A 21,044-nucleotide genomic window follows, 5' to 3' on the forward strand; every position below is an offset into this window, starting at 1 on the left:
AACCACTTGGAGGGAGGGAGGGAGGAAAGAAGGAAGGCATAGTCAACCTTGAGCCAGTCTGAATTGAACTCCTGGCAGTGGGCAGAGTTAGTCCGTAATACTGCATTCTAATCACTGGGAAGGAAGGAAGGAAGGAAGGAAGGAAGGAAGGAAGGAAGGAAGGAAGGAAGGCAGGCAGGCAGGCAGGCAGGCAGGCAGGCAGGCAGGCTGAATCAACCTTGAGCCAGTCAGAATCGAACTCCTGGCAGCGGGCAGAGTTAATCTGTAATACTGCATTCTAACCATTGCGCCACCATGGCTCAGATGAAGGAGGCAAAGAAACTCCAGAACTGTAGAATGATGGGAAAAAAAACAAGCCCACGGATCCGGGGCAGACCACTTACTGAGATGTCTTGTGAGGCTCTGCAGGGTGCTGGCTGTTAATGTGTGCGGTGGTGCTGTCTGCAGACTTGAAGGCCATGGGGCAAAACGAACACTTGTGGAAGACTTCGCAGTGCTTCTCGTGAATGTGGACTTTCAGCATAGCCTGGGACATGAAAACCACACCGCAGTGGCTGCACCTGGAGAGGAGGAGAGGACGACACTCAGGTGGAGGCACAACATCTGCCAGTATCATTTCTAGACATAAGTCAGGAGATGGGGAACAGGCCCAGATTTACTTTACTGGATCATCCGTGAAGAATCCGTGAATGTTCACCAGTTGGAGGATAGCAACCTAGATAGCTTTCTGCAGATGATGACTCGACATCAGAGGGTGAGATATGGCCAGTTGGAGTAAGAGGGAAGGAAACAATGAGATCCACCCCACCGTATCAATTCTCTGAAGCCGGAAAAGCAGCCAGACCGAAAAGATTAATCTGAGTTAATTAAGCCTTGCTCCTTCTTCTCTGCTGGCCATTCCTGCACCAGGAGAAAAGAACTTTCATTTGCCACAAACGAGTAACTGTGAGACATGGTTCGCTCGCTGCAACATCGGGGGTTTCTGAGAAAGTCAGCTGATGAAAAATGTAAGCAAAAGCCCCTTTTCACAGGTGTTAAGGCTGGCAAAATCACCTGTGACGGAACTACCCTGAAGTTTCTTCTAGTTGTGGTCAGCTAAAAAAATAGATAAATTGAAGATAAGTCAGTATCACTACTGAAAAAATATAGGAATGGATCCTTAAGCGAGGCTCCTGCAATCTGCCCCAAAAAGCTCAGTCATTTGGAGAATTTTTTTTTTTAAAGCCAACTTTCTTGCATCTTGGCTCTAGAGCAGGGGTGGGCAACTGTGGCCCTTTTACGACCTGTGGACTTCAATTCCCAGAATTCCTGAGACAGCCAAGCTGGTTCAGGAATTCTGGGAGTTGAAGTCCACCGGTCATAAAAGGGCCATATTTGCCCACCCCTGCTCTAGAACAGTGATGGCAAACCTTTTCGGCACCGAGTGCCCAAATTGGAATGCGCGGGCATGTGCGTGTGCCAGAGCATGGGAAACCTGAACATCAGCTCGCCGGTGAGCATGCCTGTTTTTTGTCCATTTTTGGGGCCATTTCCAGGCTGTTTTTTGGGCTGTTTTCGGCCTGAAAAAAGGCCCAGAAACAGCCTGTTTCTTTGGCCGTTTTCTGGCGCTCCAGTGCCCACGAAGAGCAGAAGAGCAGCTGGCGATGCCTCTGGCCCCCGTGCCATAGGTTTGCCATCACGGCTCTAGAATGTGTCTCTGCAAAGGGTCCTTAAAAGTTCCAGGGGAGGAGAGAGGAAGAATTGAGGTCCTTCTCTCTGGTTTTTTCCTCTTTTTAAATGCATAAAACAGCATCTTGCTTCCCCACTCCCCCACCCCCCACCCCCGGGTTCCTCCTCCTCGGACTTAGCACTGACCTGTAACCGACTTTGCGGGAGTAATGCAGGCAGTTCTCTTTGACGTGGGTTTGGAAGTAGGCTGACCGGCAAATGGCCCCGCACTCAGGGCAGCAATAGGGAGATTTATGGGTGTGGATTCTTTGATGAGCACAATAACTGCATTTGTTCGGCAGCAGCATCTGACACACTTGGCATGTCTAGGAGAGAGGAAACAGAGAGGCAACCTTGATTGACTGATTTGCACCGCCGGCTTGGGGGGGGGGAGGGAATTCTGGGAGTGGAAGTCCACCTAGCTTAAAGTTGCCAAGATTTGGGGAACTGTCCTAGAGGGAGACTCCAGGTCTTATTCGGCTATCCCTATGGGATGCTAGCTCCAAGAGATGAGAGCATTTCTAGTTCAGGGTTGAAATGAGAGATCCTTGGTGCTCTTTTGAGCTTGGTTGTTTTCTTGCAGACATTTCATTACCGGACTAGGTAACATCATCAGGGCTAGACTGTGGATAATGAAAGGTCTGCAAGCTCAGAGATCACCAAGAGATCACCAGAATGGTAGCTATCCACCAGCAGGCCCTTGCTGGCTGGCGGAGTTGTTACCTTCAGACTTCTACATGAAGGCGGGAGACAGGGTGGATTTGATTTAAATCACATCGATTTAAATCACGATTTAAATCAACTCGATTCAAATCGTAATTTTCAAAGAGCAACTGTCATCTCTGCTGGGTGTGAATGGATCGATGCAGTGCAGGTTATCTCAGCTTGCAGAGCTTGGATTCATTGAATGAGTTTACCAAAAAATGTAAACACTGCAGAATATACAGCTTCATGCTACGTAACTAAGCTCTAATTCACGCTGAATAAACTAAATTATTAATGTATCTTAAATAGAAAACTAGTTGAGATAGATTTTTATTCCAAAAGCATTTATTTAAAATAAATTTGATTTAAATAAAAAAATCTGATTTAAATGAAAAAAAATCTGATTTAAATTTTTAAAAACCCATTTAATTTTTTTAAAAATCCAATTTTTTTTTTAAAAAAAAATCATCCATTTTTATTCACCCTGCCGGGAGATGCTTGAAAAACCACTTCCTTGTTTGACCAAAAAATCCTACCCTGCCTGTTAAATAGTCTGCTGCAAGATAAGACTTGGAAATAAAACTTCTGACTGCCATTTTTTTTGTGTTCCCAAACTGCATGAAAACGTGCCCGGTTCAGAGAGGTAGATGAGAACTCCCAATTTATTAGGGGAAGTTTTCCCTTCTCTGAATAAATGCCAAAGCTGCCTATATATCTGTTTATGCCCCTCGAGAGCAAACACACTTCTTCCCTACCACTCTGTATGTCTGGGATGAGGAAAAAAAAAAAAACCCTATCTGTTTAATCAGATATTTAATGTTAACCTTGACAGGGGAAGGGGAATGCATGACAATGATAACCCAAATACAAAGTGATCCTGCCAGCCCGGAGTTTAAGGGCAGAATAATCAGCCGGAGAATTATCTGCTGAAATTACCCTTTCATTGACATTGTTGTAAATTGGTATTTCGATTGACTGGCTGCCTAAACAATCTTCGGAGTAAGGGTGTAGTTATGTAATATCTATTTAACCTGCGGAACATTAATAACATTTTTTTTTGGGTGGGGGAAGTGAAAAGTCAACATAACCCCCCCCATCCCGAGTTCTGCAATACTCTCCAAAACATATCTAGCTTTCTATTGTTTTTGCTACCGTATCACTGGTGGTTTTTTTTTTTTTAAAAATCCCAGAACACTTAATTCTTTCTTGTACTTTGCTGCAATAATCTTACGATGCATTATTGACGTGTTTCAGTTCCTTTGCCCACCAAAGCCGGCTGATAAACCAAACCCTCCCCAAATAAAGGTTGCATAGAACATTTCCCTAGACAAAATAGCAACAGGCTAAAACTGGCTTGGCTAAAACCTAACAAAAAATACAGCCCAACGCACAAGAAACATTCCTTAAAGCCAGTTCGAAATGTGTGGCTTGTTTTGCTCTAGCTCTGCTGTTTTTCCTTTGCGATGCTTCGAGCAGATTGTTCAAATTTATGGCGTTATTTTGTCCCTTTGTATTTATTTTTTCACTGTAGATTTTATTGCAAGCTCCCCGACGGCTGCTATTAGAAAGTCAACACATACACTGTTGTGTAAAGGTAAAGGTTCCCCTCGCACATATGTGCTAGTCGTTCCCGACTCTAGGGGGCGGTGCTCATCTCTGTTTCAAAGCCGAAGAGCCAGCGCTGTCCGAAGACGTCTCCGTGGTCATGTGACCAGCATGACTCAATGCCAAAGGCGCATGGAACGCTGTTACCTTCCCACCAAAGGTGGTCCCTGTTTTTCTACTTGCATTTTTTACCTGCTTTCGAACTGCTAGGTTGGCAGAAGCTGGGACAAGTCACGGGAGCTCACCCCGTTACGCGGCGCTAGGGATTCGAACCGCTGAACTGCCGACCTTTCGATCGACAAGCTCAGCGTCTTAGCCACTGAGCCACCGTGTCCCTTTTACGTCCTTTAACTGCAAAATGTAAAAACTTCTTACATTTTACGTCCTTTTTTACACTGTTGTGTAGCATGGATTAAATCAAGGGCATTTGCACGCAGCACCATCTCCCCTTCCTACCCCATCGTTTTCTAAATTTCAGAATGAATACAGCTTTCCAAATTGTACAAAGGAGGCTCATAAGCATTTCTACCACAAGTTGTCTTCCCGCCCGAGACCTTCAGATTGACAAGACTTCTTCACTGCATGGTCCTGGGGTAGTAGCTAAGTTCTGGGGTCACTGTATTTTTGCCCAAATGCAAAAGGGCGTAAGTCCCCTTACTCCATACACAGACAACCCACGCTGTCCCACCGAGTGGCAGCTGCCTGCCCATCACAGTACAGGAATTCCTCGACTTATGACCGCAATTGTACCCCGAATTTCTGTTGCCGAGGGAGAGATCTGTTAAGTGCGTTTTGCCCCGTTTTACGAGCTCCCCTACCACGGTTGTTAAGTGAATCGCTGCAGTTTGTTCAGCGAATCTGCTTTCCCCGTCGGCTTTGCTTGCCAACAGGTTGCAAGAGGGGATCACGTAACATGGGACGCTGCAGCCGTCATAATTGGTATCAGTCGGTATCAAGCATCTGGATGTAAGTCACGTGACCATGGGGATGCCGCAACAGTCATAAGTGTGGAAACAATGGTCCCAGGTCATTTTTTTCCCCAGTGCTGTCGTAACTTTGAAACGGCCACTGAACGAACGGTTGTAAATCGAGGACTATGTGTAAAAGCAACAGCGTTTAAAATCTGTCTTTGCGCCAACTGGAAGGGTCGCCGATGAATGCTCCAGCTCCCAATCCTTCACCAGATGAGATATGAAAAGCCCTCTGGACTGAAGCAGAGGAAAAGAGAAAAGGGAAAACAAAACGAAACGAAACGTGGGAGTGAAACAGCCTTCAAGGCTGCAGCTTCTAAGGATCTGGAGCTTCCCAGATGTAGGAGCTTCAAGGGAGGGAAGAAGACAAAAGACAGATGTTCAGCCGTTCCTCAGGATATCACATATAGTCCTATGCCAACACGGCCATCTGCATTTTCCCATAAAGTTGCTATAAATGTCAGGCCTGGGGAACAAACAGTCTATTCCTAATTGTTCTCTTAACCATTTAAATGAAGATCTATGAAAGACCCTTTAAATGTTTTTTTTTTTTTTAAAAATTCATGGACAAACGTACCGATTTAAATCAGTACGCCGGTGTCTCAACCGAATAGGCTGGAAACGTTTTAAGCAGCTTCACTCCATTAGGAGTGCTCCCTTCTCGGTGTCTTACAGGTAGTCCCCGACTTACGACAGTAACCGAGCCTCCAATTTCTGTTGCTGAGTGAGATGTTTGTTAAGTAAGTTTTGCCTTCATTTTACGATTTTTCTTCCCACGGTTGTTAAGCGAAATCGCTGCAGCCGACAAGTTAGGAACCCGGTTGTTAAGTGGATCTGGGCTTCCCCATTGACTTTGCTTGTCTGAAGGTGGCAAAAGGGGGATCACGTGACCCCAAGGCACCGCGACCGTCATAAGTATGAACCAAGATACCAAGCGTCTGAATTTTGATCACGTGACTGTGGGGAATGCTGGAAAGGCCGTAACTATAAGGAACAACCATATGTCATTTTTTTCCAGTGCCATCGTAACTTTGAACGGTCACTAAACGAACGGTTGTAAGCCGAGGACTACCTATACAGCTGCAACGGAAATCTTCAGCCTTGTGATCTCCCCTACTTATTCTATACAGAATTTGGATTGTTCGCCAACACCCATTTGGCTGTAATGCTCATTTTGCCTTAAAGGTAAAGGTTCCCCTCGCAAACATGTGCTAGTCGTTCCCGACTCTAGGGGGCGGTGCTCATCTCCGTTTCAAAGCCGAAGAGCCAGCGCTGTCCGAAGACGTCTCCGTGGTCGACATGACTCAATGCCAAAGGCACACGGAATACTGTTACCTTCCCACCAAAGGTGGTCCCTATTTTTCTACTTGCATTTTTTACCTGCTTTCGAGCTGTTAGGTTGGCAGAAGCTGGGACAAGTCACGGGAGCTCACCCCGTTACGCAGCACTAGGGACTCGAACCGCTGAAGTGCCGACCTTTCGATCGAAAGCCACTGAGTCACGGGGTCTCTTACTGTTTTGCCTCCCTGTCGTTTTTAACCTCATTTGTACAAATTTCTGAAGAATCGCAATACGGGCTCTTGGCTCTTCCTGTAAACGACGGCGTTCTTGAAGCTGATTAGCCTCAGCGAGGCCACAATTATAACATTGAACTGCTACGCAGACGGGGGGGAGGGGGGGACTGGAGGGGGGGGGAAACAGGGCGGGAAAGGAGTTGCACGCGAGCCCCACACATTTGCACAGCTAATTGAAGCCCGCTTTCCACCAAGAGGTTAACTTTCAAGGTGCACACTCAAGCACGAACAGGAAATTGGTCAAAACCATCGGAACCCGTCACCTGAAGGTTTCGCTGAAAAGGAAGCAACAAATGCAAAGGGGCCGACTCACAACCACCCTGCAAACTGACAACTCGAGGGTGGGAGGGGCTGCTGATTTATGTCAGCTGTAGTTCTTGGGGCCTTAGCGAGGAAGGCTGCCTGTTTTTTTCATGAGCATCGGCGCTCCGGACGCTTTCCGTTGTTGGCTAACTCCGTTATCTATGGATTGCGCTAAACGAGTTCGCCCTTTTTTTCTCCCCCTCTCCCAAATATATATTGAGGAGGGTCGGCACAAAAACACGAAATAAAACTCGGAAAGGCTTCCACGCGAAACCCAACGGCACAGGAGGGGCTGCAGGGCAGCTGTTTTCTAGAACAAACGGAATCACGTCATGAACAGCTGCGCTAAATAGCATTAAAGCCAAATTCAGATCCATCCACAATAGGTACACTAGATCACACCTGGAAATTCATCTCCTTTCTTGTAAAAGTGCACATTTTTATTTTTTACCCTTCCGGGCTTAAGGTAGATAGTCCTCGACTTACAACAGTTCGTTTAGCGACTGTTCCAAAGTTACGATGGTGCTGGAAAAGGTGACTTTATGATCCCTGTTCACACTTAAGACCATGACAGCATCCCCATGGTCACGTGATCAAAATTTGGATGGTTAGCAAAGGGTTCAAATTTATGACAATTGCAGGGTCCCGAAGTCATGTGATAATCTTTTGCGACCTTCTGGTGAGCATTACAGACTAATTCTGCCCACTGCCAGGAGTTCGAGTCTGACTGGCTCAAGGTTGACTCAGCTTTCCTTCCTTCCTTCCTTCCTTTTCTCCCTCCCTTCCACCCTTCCTTCCTTCCCAGTGGTTAGAATGCAGTATTAGAGACTAACTCTGCCCACTGCCAAGAGTTCGAGTCTGACTGGCTCAAGGTTGACTCAGCCTTCCTTCCTTCCTTCCTTTTCCTCCCTCCCTTCCACCCTTCCTTCCCAGTGGTTAGAATGCAGTATTAGAGACTAACTCTGCCCACTGCCAAGAGTTCGAGTCTGACTGGCTCAAGGTTGACTCAGCCTTCCTTCCTTCTTTCATTTTCCTCCCTCCCTTCCTTCCTTTCCTCCCTCCCTCCCTTCCTCCCTCCCTTCCCGGTAGTTAGAATGCAGTATTACAGACTAATTCTGCCCACTGCCAGGAGTTTGATTCTGACTGGCTCAAGGTTGACTCAGCCTTCCTCCCTCCCTTCCTTCCTTTCCTCCCTCCCTCCCTTCCTCCCTCCCTTCCCGGTAGTTAGAATGCAGTATTACAGACTAATTCTGCCCACTGCCAGGAGTTTGATTCTGACTGGCTCAAGGTTGACTCTTCCTTCCTCCCTCCCTCCCTCCTTAGCAACAGCACTTAAGACTTCTATACCATTTCATAAGTGCTTTACCATAACCTCTCTGGGCAGTTTACAACGCCAGCCTCTTGCCCCCAACAATCTGGGTCCTCATTTCACTGACCTCGGAAGGATGGAAGTCTGAGTCAACCTCGATCCGGTGAGGCTCGGACTGCCGAACGGCTGGCAGTCCGCAGTCAGCAGCCGAATGCAATACTCCGTTCTACCCACTGCGCCACCAACGGCTGTTGCCAGCAAATGCGGCAAGAAAGATCGTAAAATGAGGCAAACAAATGTCTCACTCAGCAACCGAAATTTCAGGCTCAGTTGCAGTGGTAAATTGAGGACTACCTGTATGTGCTGGTGGTCCTTTCCCAGTGATAAGAAACCGAAAGGGTGGGTGGGTGAGAGGAATTAACTCGGAGCTCCGAACATGACTTACCAGGCCCTCATTATCGTCCGATGTCCTCTGATAGTGTGCTGCTAGGGCGATATAGTCCAAGGCCTGTTTATTACATTCAAAACACTTTAATCCATAACGAATAAGTCTCAAAGGGTCTGTGTACAGAGGCAGGGCCGGCTGGGTAGCGCTCGTGCTGCCCGCCCCACTTCCTGGGGCCGCGCAGGGCTTCTGGGGCAGAGAGGACAGCCGTGCGGTGGGCGGGCTCGACGAGGCCGACGAGCTGGTGGGGGACGGTGAGAACATTTGGTCTACGTTAATGGGTTTCATGAAGAGTTGCGAACACTGCATGATGAAGCCTTTGCTCTTGTGATCCCGGGCGTGTTTGAGCAAGCTGCACTTGTTGAAGAACAGCAGTGTGGCCGAACACTGGGTGCACATGACTTCGATATGCACGCTCCTCCGGCTGTAATGTTGCGTCAGGCTTTTTTCTAAGGCAAACGAATCCCCACATTCCAGGCAGCCATAGCCAGCAGCAGGAACGTGAATACTGCTCTCGAGGGGAGGGCTGAGGTTGGGTGTGTAGATTGGCACTGGGTTGGCACCGTGCAACACTTTGTTGAATGCCTCGACCACGAGGGGGGCGGTCTTCTTGACCTGCTGCATCAGCGGCACGGTCACCTGGGTCGGTTGGGACTGGCCCCGCCGCTGCACGTTGGACCTGGCCGCCACCGATGCGGCCACGCTGTGGGGCACCAGGTTGAGATTGGCCAGGTGCACAGCCTTGGGGAGGAGGCTGGCGGGGTTGCAGAGCTGGGCTGCGGTGCCCGGCTGCTGCTTTTTGCCCAACGGCTGTCCCACAAGGCCTACTTTCGTCATCCCGCTGTTGGCCAAGTGCGACGCACTGGGGATGTCGCTTAAGGGAATGTCTGAAATCAAAGGGTTGATTTGGGGGCTGGCTAAATTTGGTTCCGGGGTGGTTGCTTTTGCAAAATCCTTGCCCGGCTCGGCTTCCAGGGAAGAGGCTGCTTCTGGAGAAGGGAAGGATTCGACCATTGAGCCATCCGCAGGCGAATCGTGAGGAGATTTGCCCAGGTCGTCTGCTTCGGGCAAGATTCTCGTGACCATCCTTTTAATTTCCCCCGAAGAGGTTTTGATGGTCTTGATCCGGACTTTGGGAATGGCCGGAGGGGAGCCAGTGGCCACCGAAGGAGAACCTTTGCCGCTGCTGTCGCTACACACGCTCCGAGGAGAGTCGGGCTGCTTGTTGACCTTTCTCACTATTTCCAGCGGGCTCCTGGGGCTCTTGGGCGATTTGGGCATTTTGGGGCTCCCCTTCATGCCATCCTTAAAGGAGGCGGGAGGCTCTCTGGTCACATTCACCTGATCCTCCTTGGATATACCCGCCACCTTTTTGGCCTGGAGGGCTACCAGGGCAGCGACGCAAGAGGACAGCTTGGAGTGAGTGGGCTTGAGACGCTGGCGAGGTGGGACGGAGGAAGAGAAGGTCATCTCGGGCACAGAACCTTTACCTTCCCCCAGGTTATTGCCATGGAAGTTGCCAAGAGGAAGCCCTTCACCAAAGGAACCGTGGGTGTCCGTGAGATCTTTGTCAGCCCCGTCACATTTCTCTGGGCTTTTGTCACGCTCTCTCTTGGTGGCGACATCGGCCCTGTTCTCCTGAAGGCCGTGTATGTCGATCTTTGGATCTCTTTTACAATATTGATCAAACATACTCAGCTCTGGTTCGGGCAGTTTCTTACTTAAGAGATCTAGCAGCGATGGGCCAGTGGATATAAACCTACTGAATTCCGGCTCCGGCAGGGTCCTACTGAGCAAATCTAACACGGACGATCCCGATGGGATATACATGGGATGGGGTGGGAAATAAGGAGTTTGGGCAAGTTTAGGTTTGTCCACAATACTGTTTTCTTTGAGGACGTCGTCCGGCTCCGGGCTGGAGATGGGACTGAACTGACTAAAAGTCGGTAAAGGCTCCGATTTGGCTGGTTCCAACTTCTCCGGGTAGTTCCTCAAGCCGTCCCCATTGACAAACGTCGAATCGAATTTCCTATAGCCGTGAGTCTCCAGTGGCAGATCCGAGCCGCGGAATCCGTTGTGCAACAGGCCCGGTGCGAGGTGGTTGCCATCCTTTTCTGCCTCGAATGACTCCTGGCGACAAGTGTTTTTCACAATGACGCTCACGACAGGAACGTCGGAAGCCGGAGGGGCGGCATGGGACAAAGCGGCGTTTTCGTCTATGCCGATGCCCGTCTGCTTAAGGTGGTTGTCGTTCTCCTCGCTGGCTGTCTGGATGGCTTCCTTGGCGTCAAGGCTGGTTGGGTCAGGAATGTCGAAAGCAGCCAGCAGGTCATCGAAGTCGGGAGTTTTCATGTCCCCCATGATGAAAACTACAAATCAAAAAAAGTCCGTCAGAAGTGACACTGGGAATGTACATTTCCTACAAATACAGGCAGTCCTTGACTTACAACCATTCCTTAAGTTCGAAGTTACAACGGCACTTTAAAAAAAGTGACTTATGACCGTTTTTCACACTTACAACCACTGTAGCATCCTTGTGGTCGTGTGATCAAAATTTGGACCCCTTGGTAACTGGCTCATATTTATTTATTTATTTATTTATTTTAAATTTATATACTGTCCTTCTCCCTGAGGACTCAGGGCGGTGTACAGCCAGAATTAAAAAACATAAAATACAAATATTAAAAAACAATTAAAATATATATAAATTATAATAAATATAAATATATAAATTATAATGTTTGCAGCGTCCCGGGATTGTGTCATCCCCTTTTGGGATCTTCTGCCAAGCAAAGTCAACAGAGAAGCCAGGTTCACTTAACCGCCATGTTACTAACTTAACTAAGTGCGTTTTGTTTCATAACTATGGCAAGCAAATTCGCAAAATGCGGCAAAACTCATTTAACTCACTGACTTGACAACTATTGCTTAGCAACAGGAATTGGGGGCTCAATTGTGGTCGTATGTTAAGGACTACCTGTATAGCATTTTAGGCTCCACACGCCCATTTGCACTATTCAGGTGACCCTGAGGGCACAGATAAAGTTTGAATGACTCTCTGAGAGGGTGCTAACAACCAGATGGCTGCAAGGAATATAAATCCTTCCATTCTCCACCATTCAGCCAGAACTGAAGAAGCTGCTTGGATGAGAAGCGAAACATCTTCAATGAAAAACCAGAAAGTCCAGTTGCCTCTTGAAAAAGCACCTCTGGGACAACTGAGGATACAGATTAAACCTCCAAGTGGCCTCAAAGACTCTCTAAAAGGCTGCAAATGACCAGCTGTCTGCAAGGAGTATAAATCCTTCCATCCTCCACTATTCAGCCAGAACTGAAGAAGCTTCTTGGATGAGAAGCGAAACGTCTTCAAGGGAAAACAAACTCCGGTTGCCCTTTGACAAAGCACCTTTGGTATAGCGTCTTGGGGTTGAAAGCAACCCGGACAGATGCGAGTTCTAGGGAGTCAAGAGCTGCATTATCAGCTCTCGTATTTTAGCAAAAATGTTCCCTACCCGATACCTTCCAGATACGCCGGCTTTCAATCCCTATAACTGCCAGCTGGTAGGGCTATTAGCATCGAATCCTGGTTTAGGAGAATTGCTCCCACACTTCAAATTGTTTTCAGGGAAACTAACTGCCTCTATCTTGTAACTGGAGAATGAAGATGATAAACTACCAACTGTTGACTACTCCCCCCCGTATCCTGCAGGGCTATAATATAGTTTATTTGTTGTTGGTTTAGCATGCACATTAAAATCTGCTTCATTAGAGGCACCGGATTCCAGCCTACTAAAACTTGAACTCCGCCACAATAAAAAATTGTTTTATTCGGCAGTCTTTTTCAAGCTAAACAGCTTTTAAGACGGGTGGGCTTCAATTCCCCAGCCAGGAGGACACATTAGAAGAAGGGTGTCCAACCATGGCAACTTCGAGACCTGTGGACTTTTAAGACCTGTGAAATTCTGGGAGTTGAAGTACACAAGTCTTAGTTGCCAAGGTAGGACAGCGTTGCATTAGCGCAGTGATGGTTAACCTTTTTGGTGCTAAGTGCCCGAAGTGTGCTTGCACGCACGAATGCAAGCATGCGTGCCCGGACCCCCAAAATGCAATGCGAGCAACCCTGCACATGCGCATCCCCCCGTATGTGCGCACGTCCCCACACATGGATATACGTCTCCATGCATGCGCCCCAGCCCCTCCATACGAGACCACCTTCTGCAACCGATAACCTCCCACCAACTAGTACACTCCCACAGAGTGGGCCTTCTCAGGGTGCCGTCACTAAAGCAATATCGACTGGTGGTTCCCAGGGGGAGAGCCTTCTCTGTGGGGGCACCTACCCTTTGGAACAAGATACCCCCAGGGATATGAATGATCCCAGATCTCCGTACTTTCCGTCGTGCACTTAAGACCTTTCTGTTTCACCAAGCCGGGCTGGCATAAATTTTCAAATTGTCTAAATTTTATGCTGAAGATCTTAACTGATGAGCCAAATTGGTTTAATTATTATTAAACCAATTAATTATTTAATTATTATTTAATAATTAATAATTATTATTATTACTTGGCCAATAAAAAATTCTATTCTATTCTATTCTATTCTATTCTATTCTATTCTATTCTATTCTATTCTATTCTATTCTATTCCCATTCCCATTCCCTTCTACAACTGTCCCATGGCGTGTTGGCCGTGGCAACTTATCCAGCAGCGAGTCGGCCGTGGTGAGTTGGCCCATCTGAGAAGGATGGGAAACAAGGACCATAAGATGACCTCTCTCCACATTGCCAAGCAAGCTCCTGAAGCATCTCTTTTTCAATGAGGACGTAAACATGGCTGGGAGATGTGAGCAGCAGAGACTGACGCTGGAAATTTTCCCGTAGAAGGGTAGATTGCTGCATTATATAGGAGGTCCTCGACTTATAACTCTTTGTTTAGTGACCGTTCGAAGTTACAACGGCATTCAAAAAAAAGGGACTTAACGACCGTTTTTCACAATGACGACCGTTGCGGCATCCCTACGGTCATGTGAGCGAAATTCAGACACGCTTGGCCACGGATTCATATTTATGACGGTTGCAGTGTCCCGGGGTCACGTGATCCCTTTTTGGGACCTTCAGACCAGCAAAGACAATGGGGAAGCCAGATTCACAACAACTGCGTCAAGAAAAGTCATAAAATGGGAGCGAAGCAAAAGTCACTTCCATAACGGAAAAGGGGAACGGAAGTACAAGTAGTTCTCGACTTACGACCACAATGGAATCCAAAATTTCTGTTGCTAAGAGCGACAGAAATTTTCTCTTTCCATTACAACAGACATCTCCCAGTTTAAACACCCCCCCTCCCTCCTTTCCTATCATTAACCCACACGTCCGCAACTTTTTCGTTGCTGGTTTGGGCCAAAGCGAAGGAGTGAAGAAAGCGAAGTGTGAGTTGCGTACACAACTGACTTTTGGCAGTTGGGCGCAAGCCACGAGGGAAGCCCTGCCAAAATCTGCATCAGAGCAAATTCCCTCTCGGCTGCCAGAGGGCTGCGAAACAATGGGGACGCTTGATCTTCCCCGGGGTTGCATGCGCAGGGGGAAAAAACCAAAACAAAACAAGTTAAAAAAAAAAAATCTTCGGCCCTGGATGGTACAGTACAAAGGTCTTGGACAGCCATCCAGCCTCTGCGACCTTCCTTCCGGAACGGTCAACGCTGACCGCGCACAGGAACAAGGAAGTCTTCCATTTTCTTGTTGCGAACTCACCAGGCGCTGGAAGGGCACGCTTAAGGTTTCACTTCATGCCAGGCAATCACTAAACAACCGAGTTGGGATTCTAAAAATTAAAAAGAAAGAAAGAAAACAGGAAGGGAGGGAGGGAGGGAGGGAGGGAGGGAGGAAATGAGCCCTCAGCATTCTGCCTAATGGAGAGAGAGAGAGCTTTAAACTTTCTCTTGTTTTGAAATTTTCATTATCACCACTAACTCAGCGGGATGATATCCCCCGGAGGCCCAAGGAAGACCTTTTCCCCCACTCCTAATGGGTGAGAAGGGAAGACTTAAAACCTGAGCATCCTGCAGGACAGGGTGCCAGCGATTTAAAGCTCCTGTCTTTCTGCGTCTCACATTTCATTTACTGTAAAAAAAAAAAAAGAAAATAAAAAAATCCCTCGATTGCTAATCTTGTCATTAATATCAGAGGTAATGCAGCTTTTATGCGAATATCAGAAAGGCTGAGGAGGGAGTCAGCATCCCGTCTTCCACTTTCCCACCAAACTCTGGTCGATGCAGTTGAAAAAAAAAAAAACATCACCTGAATCTTAACAAATGAACAAAGCCAGCTGGATGAGTTTTGGGTCTGTGTCTCTCTCTCTCTCAGCCCAATCCACTTCTCAAGGTTGTTGTTTTGGGGAAAACCGGAGGAGGGAGGTGTATTGCAGGGGTCCTCAAACTTGGCAGCTTTAAGACTTGTGGACTTCAACTCCCAGAATTCCCAGCTATGCTGGCTGGAGAATTCTGGGAGTTGTAGTCCACAACTCTTAAAGCTGCCAAGTTTGAAGACCTCTGGTGTATCGGATATGTCTGCCACACCTTTGTTATTTGCAAAAATAACAAAGGCAGGATACGAATAAATAAATAAAGATCCCAAGTCCACTCCAAAACTTAAACCAATTTTGATTTCATGGATCCCAATGGTCATTAACTGTATTTCTGAATATGCACATCTGCAGCTGGGCTCTACCCCACTCCTGTAACTGTATATTCTCCCGTGTTTCCTAAATTCTGAAATTGAGGAGGGGAAATAAATCCGTCTAAAAAGTCTCAGGGTGGCTACTCAGGGAGTCTCGCCCTTTCACTAAGCCATAGTTACCATGCAGTCTGTTTGATTTTAGATCAGCATGTTGTGTCAACCCAGATATACAGAATCACAGAGTTGGAAGGGATCTTGGGGGGGGAGGGGTCTTCTAGTCCAACCTCCTGATCAAGCAAGAGACTCTATACCAGGGGTCTCCAACCTTGGCAACTTTAAGACTTGTGGACTTCAACTCCCAGAGTTCAACCATGGAGTTGAAGTCCACAAGTCTTAAAAGTTGCCAAGGTTGGAGACCCCTGCTCTATACCGTTTTAGACAAAACAGCCTCTTCTTACAAACCTCCAGTGATGGGGCACCCTCAACCTCTGGAGTTGTGTGTGCACAACTTTGCACATACAGACTCATTAACATGTAGTGGTTGTTATTTTCAGTGAACGATGTTTAAAACAAACCACAGCTTAATGTGATGCAGGAACTCGAGTCAGAAGGAGTAGTTTTCTGAATATTCAAACGGTTAACGGTTCCCTATCCTGCCTGGAGATGCTTCTGATGAAGCTGGGGCTTTCGAGCACCCTACCAAAGAATCCCAGCTCATTCTTATTATATTTATTTATTAGTTCGATTTATATTCCGCCTTTCTCCGAAGAATCAGGGCGGCTGATGATATTTGTTCTGCCAGGAGAGTTTTCTTATCACTCTGTAGGGACTCTATAGTTTCCCACCTATCAAATAAGACTCATGAAATCCAGTGCAAAATTGAACAGAGTTTATGGATTGCCCAAAACAAACAAACAACGCCTATGGCCCAGCAAGAGGAGACACCAATTCCTTCCCCCACAACTGAGCCCCACAAGAAATGGATGGAACAACTTCATCGATGCATTCATGCCAGATAAGCTGGTTTTAAAAATCTCCATCGGGCTTAGAGTTTCACGTGTGAAATTGTTTGTTTTTATAGAGAATTTTCAGGTGAAGCAGCAACAGAGATTTGATACTGTCAAATGTAAGAGGGAAGGAAAACACCGAATAGCAAATGATGCAGAAACATCACAGCGTTGTTGTTGTTGTTGTTGTTTTTTAAATAAACACTAGCCATCTTCACTTTCTGATTGTGTTCGCATAAAGCTTAAGATTTTATAAGTGCAATTTGATGAACAGGCCATAATGGGCTGCACATTACGCACTAATCCATAATGGGGTAATTTCAACATCAACCTAAAACCACCAAAAACAAACAAACCACATTATAGCTCACAATTTGTGTGAACCCAAGCATTTCTCACCATTTGCCAATTTCCCCTCAACAACAGAAGGGCCGAAAAATACAACAAATCTCATCCAGGAGGAGGCTGGAAACATGAAAAAGTGCTGCCTAGTGAAGGACTGCTTTGTGGTAGATAATATTTTATCAACACAAATCTAAAAGGACCAGTTCAAGGATAAAATCGTAAACAGGAGAAACATTCCTTGTTCAGAAGCGTTTCGGGTTTATTTTTAAAGCTGAATTCACCAGCAGCCAAGAGTAAAGATATTTCCTTACACTTTTTGCCTATTGCTGGATTCAGATCTGTTTTGCTTCACTATGCTGTGTGAGCCAACCATTGTGCTCCTGAACTGTGGTTTACTGCTTGCCATGATATACAATCCAAATCATGATAGCTTGTTCCATAAATCATCGCTTACGGTGATATGTAAATAGGGTCAGCGTATTTTAGACAAAGGTCCTTCTGCTGCATGAGTCTGTCTTCCTGTGACAATCACATGAAAACTGTGATAATGCCACCTTGCTGAAGTTGAACACATCTGGATATGTTCTACCAATGAAGGGGTGATCTGCTTGGAAACTCACAACAAGCACTTCCTCCGACTACCCAGAAAAATAGTGATATAAATATAATATGCCCCTGTGCTTTAATCTACTTACTTGGGAGCAAGGGACAATGAACATTTAGAAGAATTAATCAGTGGAACAACTTGCCTCCAGAAGCTGTGGGCGCTCCAACAATGGAGGTTTTAAGAATAAATTGGACAACCATTTGTCTGAAATGGTTGAGGGTTTTCTGCTTGAGCAGAGGGTTGGATTAATAAGTAACTCAAGGAGGTGAACATACCTAATACTCCTTCCTCCTCCTATTTTCCCCACAATAACAACCCTGTGAGGTAGGTTGGGTTGAGAAACAGGTACTGGCCCAAAGTCATCCTGCCAACTTTTTTTATGCCTAAGGCGGGACTAGAATTCACCGTTTCCTGGTTTCTAGGGCAGCACCTTAACCAGTACAATCAGTTCATGAGTTCCCAAACTGTAGTTCAGATTGCAGACCATCTTAGCCTCATGTACATCCTCACCTACGATTGATATCGCACATACTGGGATAATATAATGCAGCTACCTAACATAGATTAATAATAGTCCTATGCTGTGTGCAAATGCATTGAGCTAAGAAAACAGTGGTTCATTTCAACAGCTGGAAGGCAAATAAAGGAAAACCCAGCACTGTTTACAAGATTTCATATTCCATCAGATCTAACTGATCTTTCTGCAGAAATACAAGAACTCTGAGAAGATTTCAGTTGATGTTGGAAGGGAGGGAGGTTGGCCTCTTCCAAGTTATTTTCTACTAGTTGATGTGAAAAGCTTTGCAGCCTGCGAACTGAAGTCCATTACATAACAAGTTCCCTTTATGGGGGCAGGAAAAAAAACCACTCCACAATTATCGTGGTCTCTTGTTCCTCTGCTAAGCCCACATAAACATTAGAGGCTGCAGCTCTAAAACGCCATGCACTAAATCGGAAGGAGTATTCCAGCATATTTACTATGAGCAGAAAGAGAGAAACATTGAATAAAAGATGACTTGGGTTGAAAAAGAAAACAGGGGGACAAGAACAAGCCGAATATGGACAGCTCCCCTGGGGTTTCCCCTCTACAGAGCTGGAAGTCTGGATGAGGGCATGGCTTTCCTTGGCCAAATCCGCCTTGGCCAGAGCCCGCTGGGAGTTGGGTGGCCTAAACAGGCCATCGGATCAGTGTGGGTAACCATCAGTACACCTCGGTGCGCGCCAAATGGGCCAATGCCGTCTGCAAACTGTTCTTGATCTTCTGCAGATAGCAGGCCGTTAAAGGAGGCGGAAGCAAAGCGATGCCCATCGGAGCCACAGCTGACCGAGGTGGCGCGATACAAGTGTATGGCAGGAGAAGAGGCTGTGATGCACGCACACACGGGGGTTCCTGGTTAGAAATGCATTTCAGCATGGGATGAGGGGGATGGGCTGGGGCATGGGAGGAGGGGTTTGCAAACGGGGGTCCTGGTTAGAAATGCATTTCAGCATGGGATGAGGGGGATGGGCTGGGGCTGCAGTGCACGAACATGGGGGGTTTGCAAACGGGGGTCCTGGTTAGAAATGCATTTCAGCATGGGATGAGGGGGATGGGCTGGGGCATGGGAGGGGGGGGTTGCAAACGGGGGTTCCTGGTTAGAAATGCATTTCAGCATGGGATGAGGGGGATGGGCTGGGGCATGGGAGGGGGGGTTGCAAACGGGGGTCCTGGTTAGAAATGCATTTCAGCATGGGATGAGGGGGATGGGCTGGGGCTGCAGTGCACGAACATGGGGGGTTTGCAAACGGGGGTCCTGGTTAGAAATGCATTTCAGCATGGGATGAGGGGGATGGCCTGGGGCATGGGAGGGGGGGGTTGCAAACGGGGGTTCCTGGTTAGAAATGCATTTCAGCATGGGATGAGGGGGATGGGCTGGGGCATGGGAGGGGGGGTTGCAAACGGGGGTCCTGGTTAGAAATGCATTTCAGCATGGGATGAGGGGGATGGGCTGGGGCATGGGAGGGGGGGTTGCAAACGGGGGTTCCTGGTTAGAAATGCATTTCAGCATGGGATGAGGGGGATGGGCTGGGGCATGGGAGGGGGGGGTTTGCAAATGGGGGTTCCTGGTTAGAAATGCATTTCAGCATGGGATGAGGGGGATGGGCTGGGGCTGCAATGCATGCACATGGGGGGTTTTTGCAAACGCGGGTCCTGGTTAGAAATGCATTTCAGCACTGGTGGGGGTGTGCGTGTTGGGGAGGTGGGTTGGGGACACCCCTCCTGCTAAGGAACGGAGAGGCTCTGCGATGAGGAGGATGGTCAGGAGGATGAGGACAGTAGCAGGAAGAAAGGGGCATCAAGTGAGCCGCCTGGCAGCTGCCACCAAAGTTGGCGCAGGTCTTGCAGCACCAGCCTGGCACAAATGCCAGCCTGGCTGCAGGACGAAGCTGCTCATGGGGGTCCCATATATTGAGCGGGGTGGGGGGGTTTGCAGAGGTTTATAGTGCCCAGGAAGGAGGGACAGGCCTCCCCACAAAGACCCCCCCCCCCACACACACACAGCCGGGGCAGAGGCGACCCAGCCTGGCACCGCGGCCGCCGCTTCCCCGCAGACACGGAGGGAGGGAGGGAGGGAGCGAGGCCGCCTCTGCCAGCCTGGCCCAGCGGGTCGGCCGGAGCCGCCACAAAAAGCCCGGCCGGGGTTCCTGCCAGGCGCCCCCATCCCCACCGCCGTTGCCAGCCTCCCGAGGCCGAGCGCTCCGCCGCGGGCTGGGCTGCCAAAGCGGCCGGGCCCCGTTGCTTGTCCCGCGGAAGGCCCCGAAGAGAGGCCACGCCGAGCCCCAGGAAGGCTGTCCCGCCGCCGCTGCCGACCCTCGGGCCCAGCCGCCCGCCCCGCACTTACCGACCGGGCTGCTCCGCCGCGGGCTCCGCCGCCGCCCGGGCCCGCGCAGGCCTCACCCAGCAGCGCCGGGCAGCGACCGCCTCAACATGGCGGCGGCGGGCGCGGGAGGGGCGGGCGCGGGGGAGGGGCGGGGCCTCCCAGGCCAGGACAGGGCCGCTCGCCTCAGGGACGGCGCCGCGCCGGGCCGCAGCTCGATCGATCGATCGATCACTCGATCGCCCGCTCGATCGATCCATCGATCTCTCTCTCACACACACACGCGGCGCCCCGTCCCCCCAGGGCGGCCCCGGGTTGGGGTGGCCGCCTCCCCCTGAGGTGTTTTGGGGCCCCGGGATTGCCTCAGGATGGAGGAGGTCGGGGGGGAGAGGGAGCGCCGCCGGGTCTGGCAGCCTCGGCTCCGTCCGGCCTTGGGAGGAGGGCATGGCGTGGTGTGGTGGTGGCGTGGCGGCCATGGCCTGGCTTGGTATGTTATAGGGCCGGTATGGCGTGGCCCTGACTGGCATGGCAGGTATGACATAGTATGTTATGGTGGGCATGTCATGGCCCTGACTGGTATGGTATGCCTGGTATGGTATGGTATGATATGGTATGTTATTGCAGGCATGACATGACTATGACTGTCATGGCATGGCATGTTATTGCTGGTATGGCATGGCTCTGACTGGCATGACGTAGCTGACTGGTATGGCAGGTATGATATAGTATGTTATTGTGGGCGTGTCATGGCCCTGACTGGCATGATATGGCTGGTATGGTATGTTATTGCAGGCATGACATGACCATGACTGGCATGGCATGGTATGGTATGTTATTGCTGGTATGGCATGGCCCTGACTGACATGGCATAGCCCTGACTGGCATGGCATAGCCCTGACTGGTATGGCATGGCGGGTATGGTATGGTGTTGCTGGT

At 48.7% G+C, this 21,044-nt stretch overlaps 1 protein-coding gene across 1 annotated transcript in view; it reads right to left on the reverse strand.

The window, feature by feature from the left end:
• Positions 1-20,473, reverse strand: part of ZNF592 (zinc finger protein 592) — a 32,271-nt gene extending 11,798 nt beyond the window's left edge. Inside the window, exons 1-4 of the mRNA XM_060689448.2 lie at positions 20,133-20,473; positions 8,620-10,988; positions 1,855-2,033; positions 384-560 (exon numbers count right to left, since the gene is read on the reverse strand). Of these exons, the coding sequence (XP_060545431.2) occupies positions 384-560; positions 1,855-2,033; positions 8,620-10,980 (2,717 nt within the window). The 5' untranslated portion in view covers positions 10,981-10,988; positions 20,133-20,473. The remainder of the gene's footprint in view (positions 1-383; positions 561-1,854; positions 2,034-8,619; positions 10,989-20,132) is intronic.
• Positions 20,474-21,044: the final 571 nt, after the last annotated feature.

Source organism: Pantherophis guttatus, chromosome 13, assembly GCF_059756535.1.
Source record: "Pantherophis guttatus breed Tessera chromosome 13, ASM5975653v1, whole genome shotgun sequence".
Classification (NCBI taxonomy): Eukaryota; Metazoa; Chordata; class Lepidosauria; order Squamata; family Colubridae; genus Pantherophis; species Pantherophis guttatus.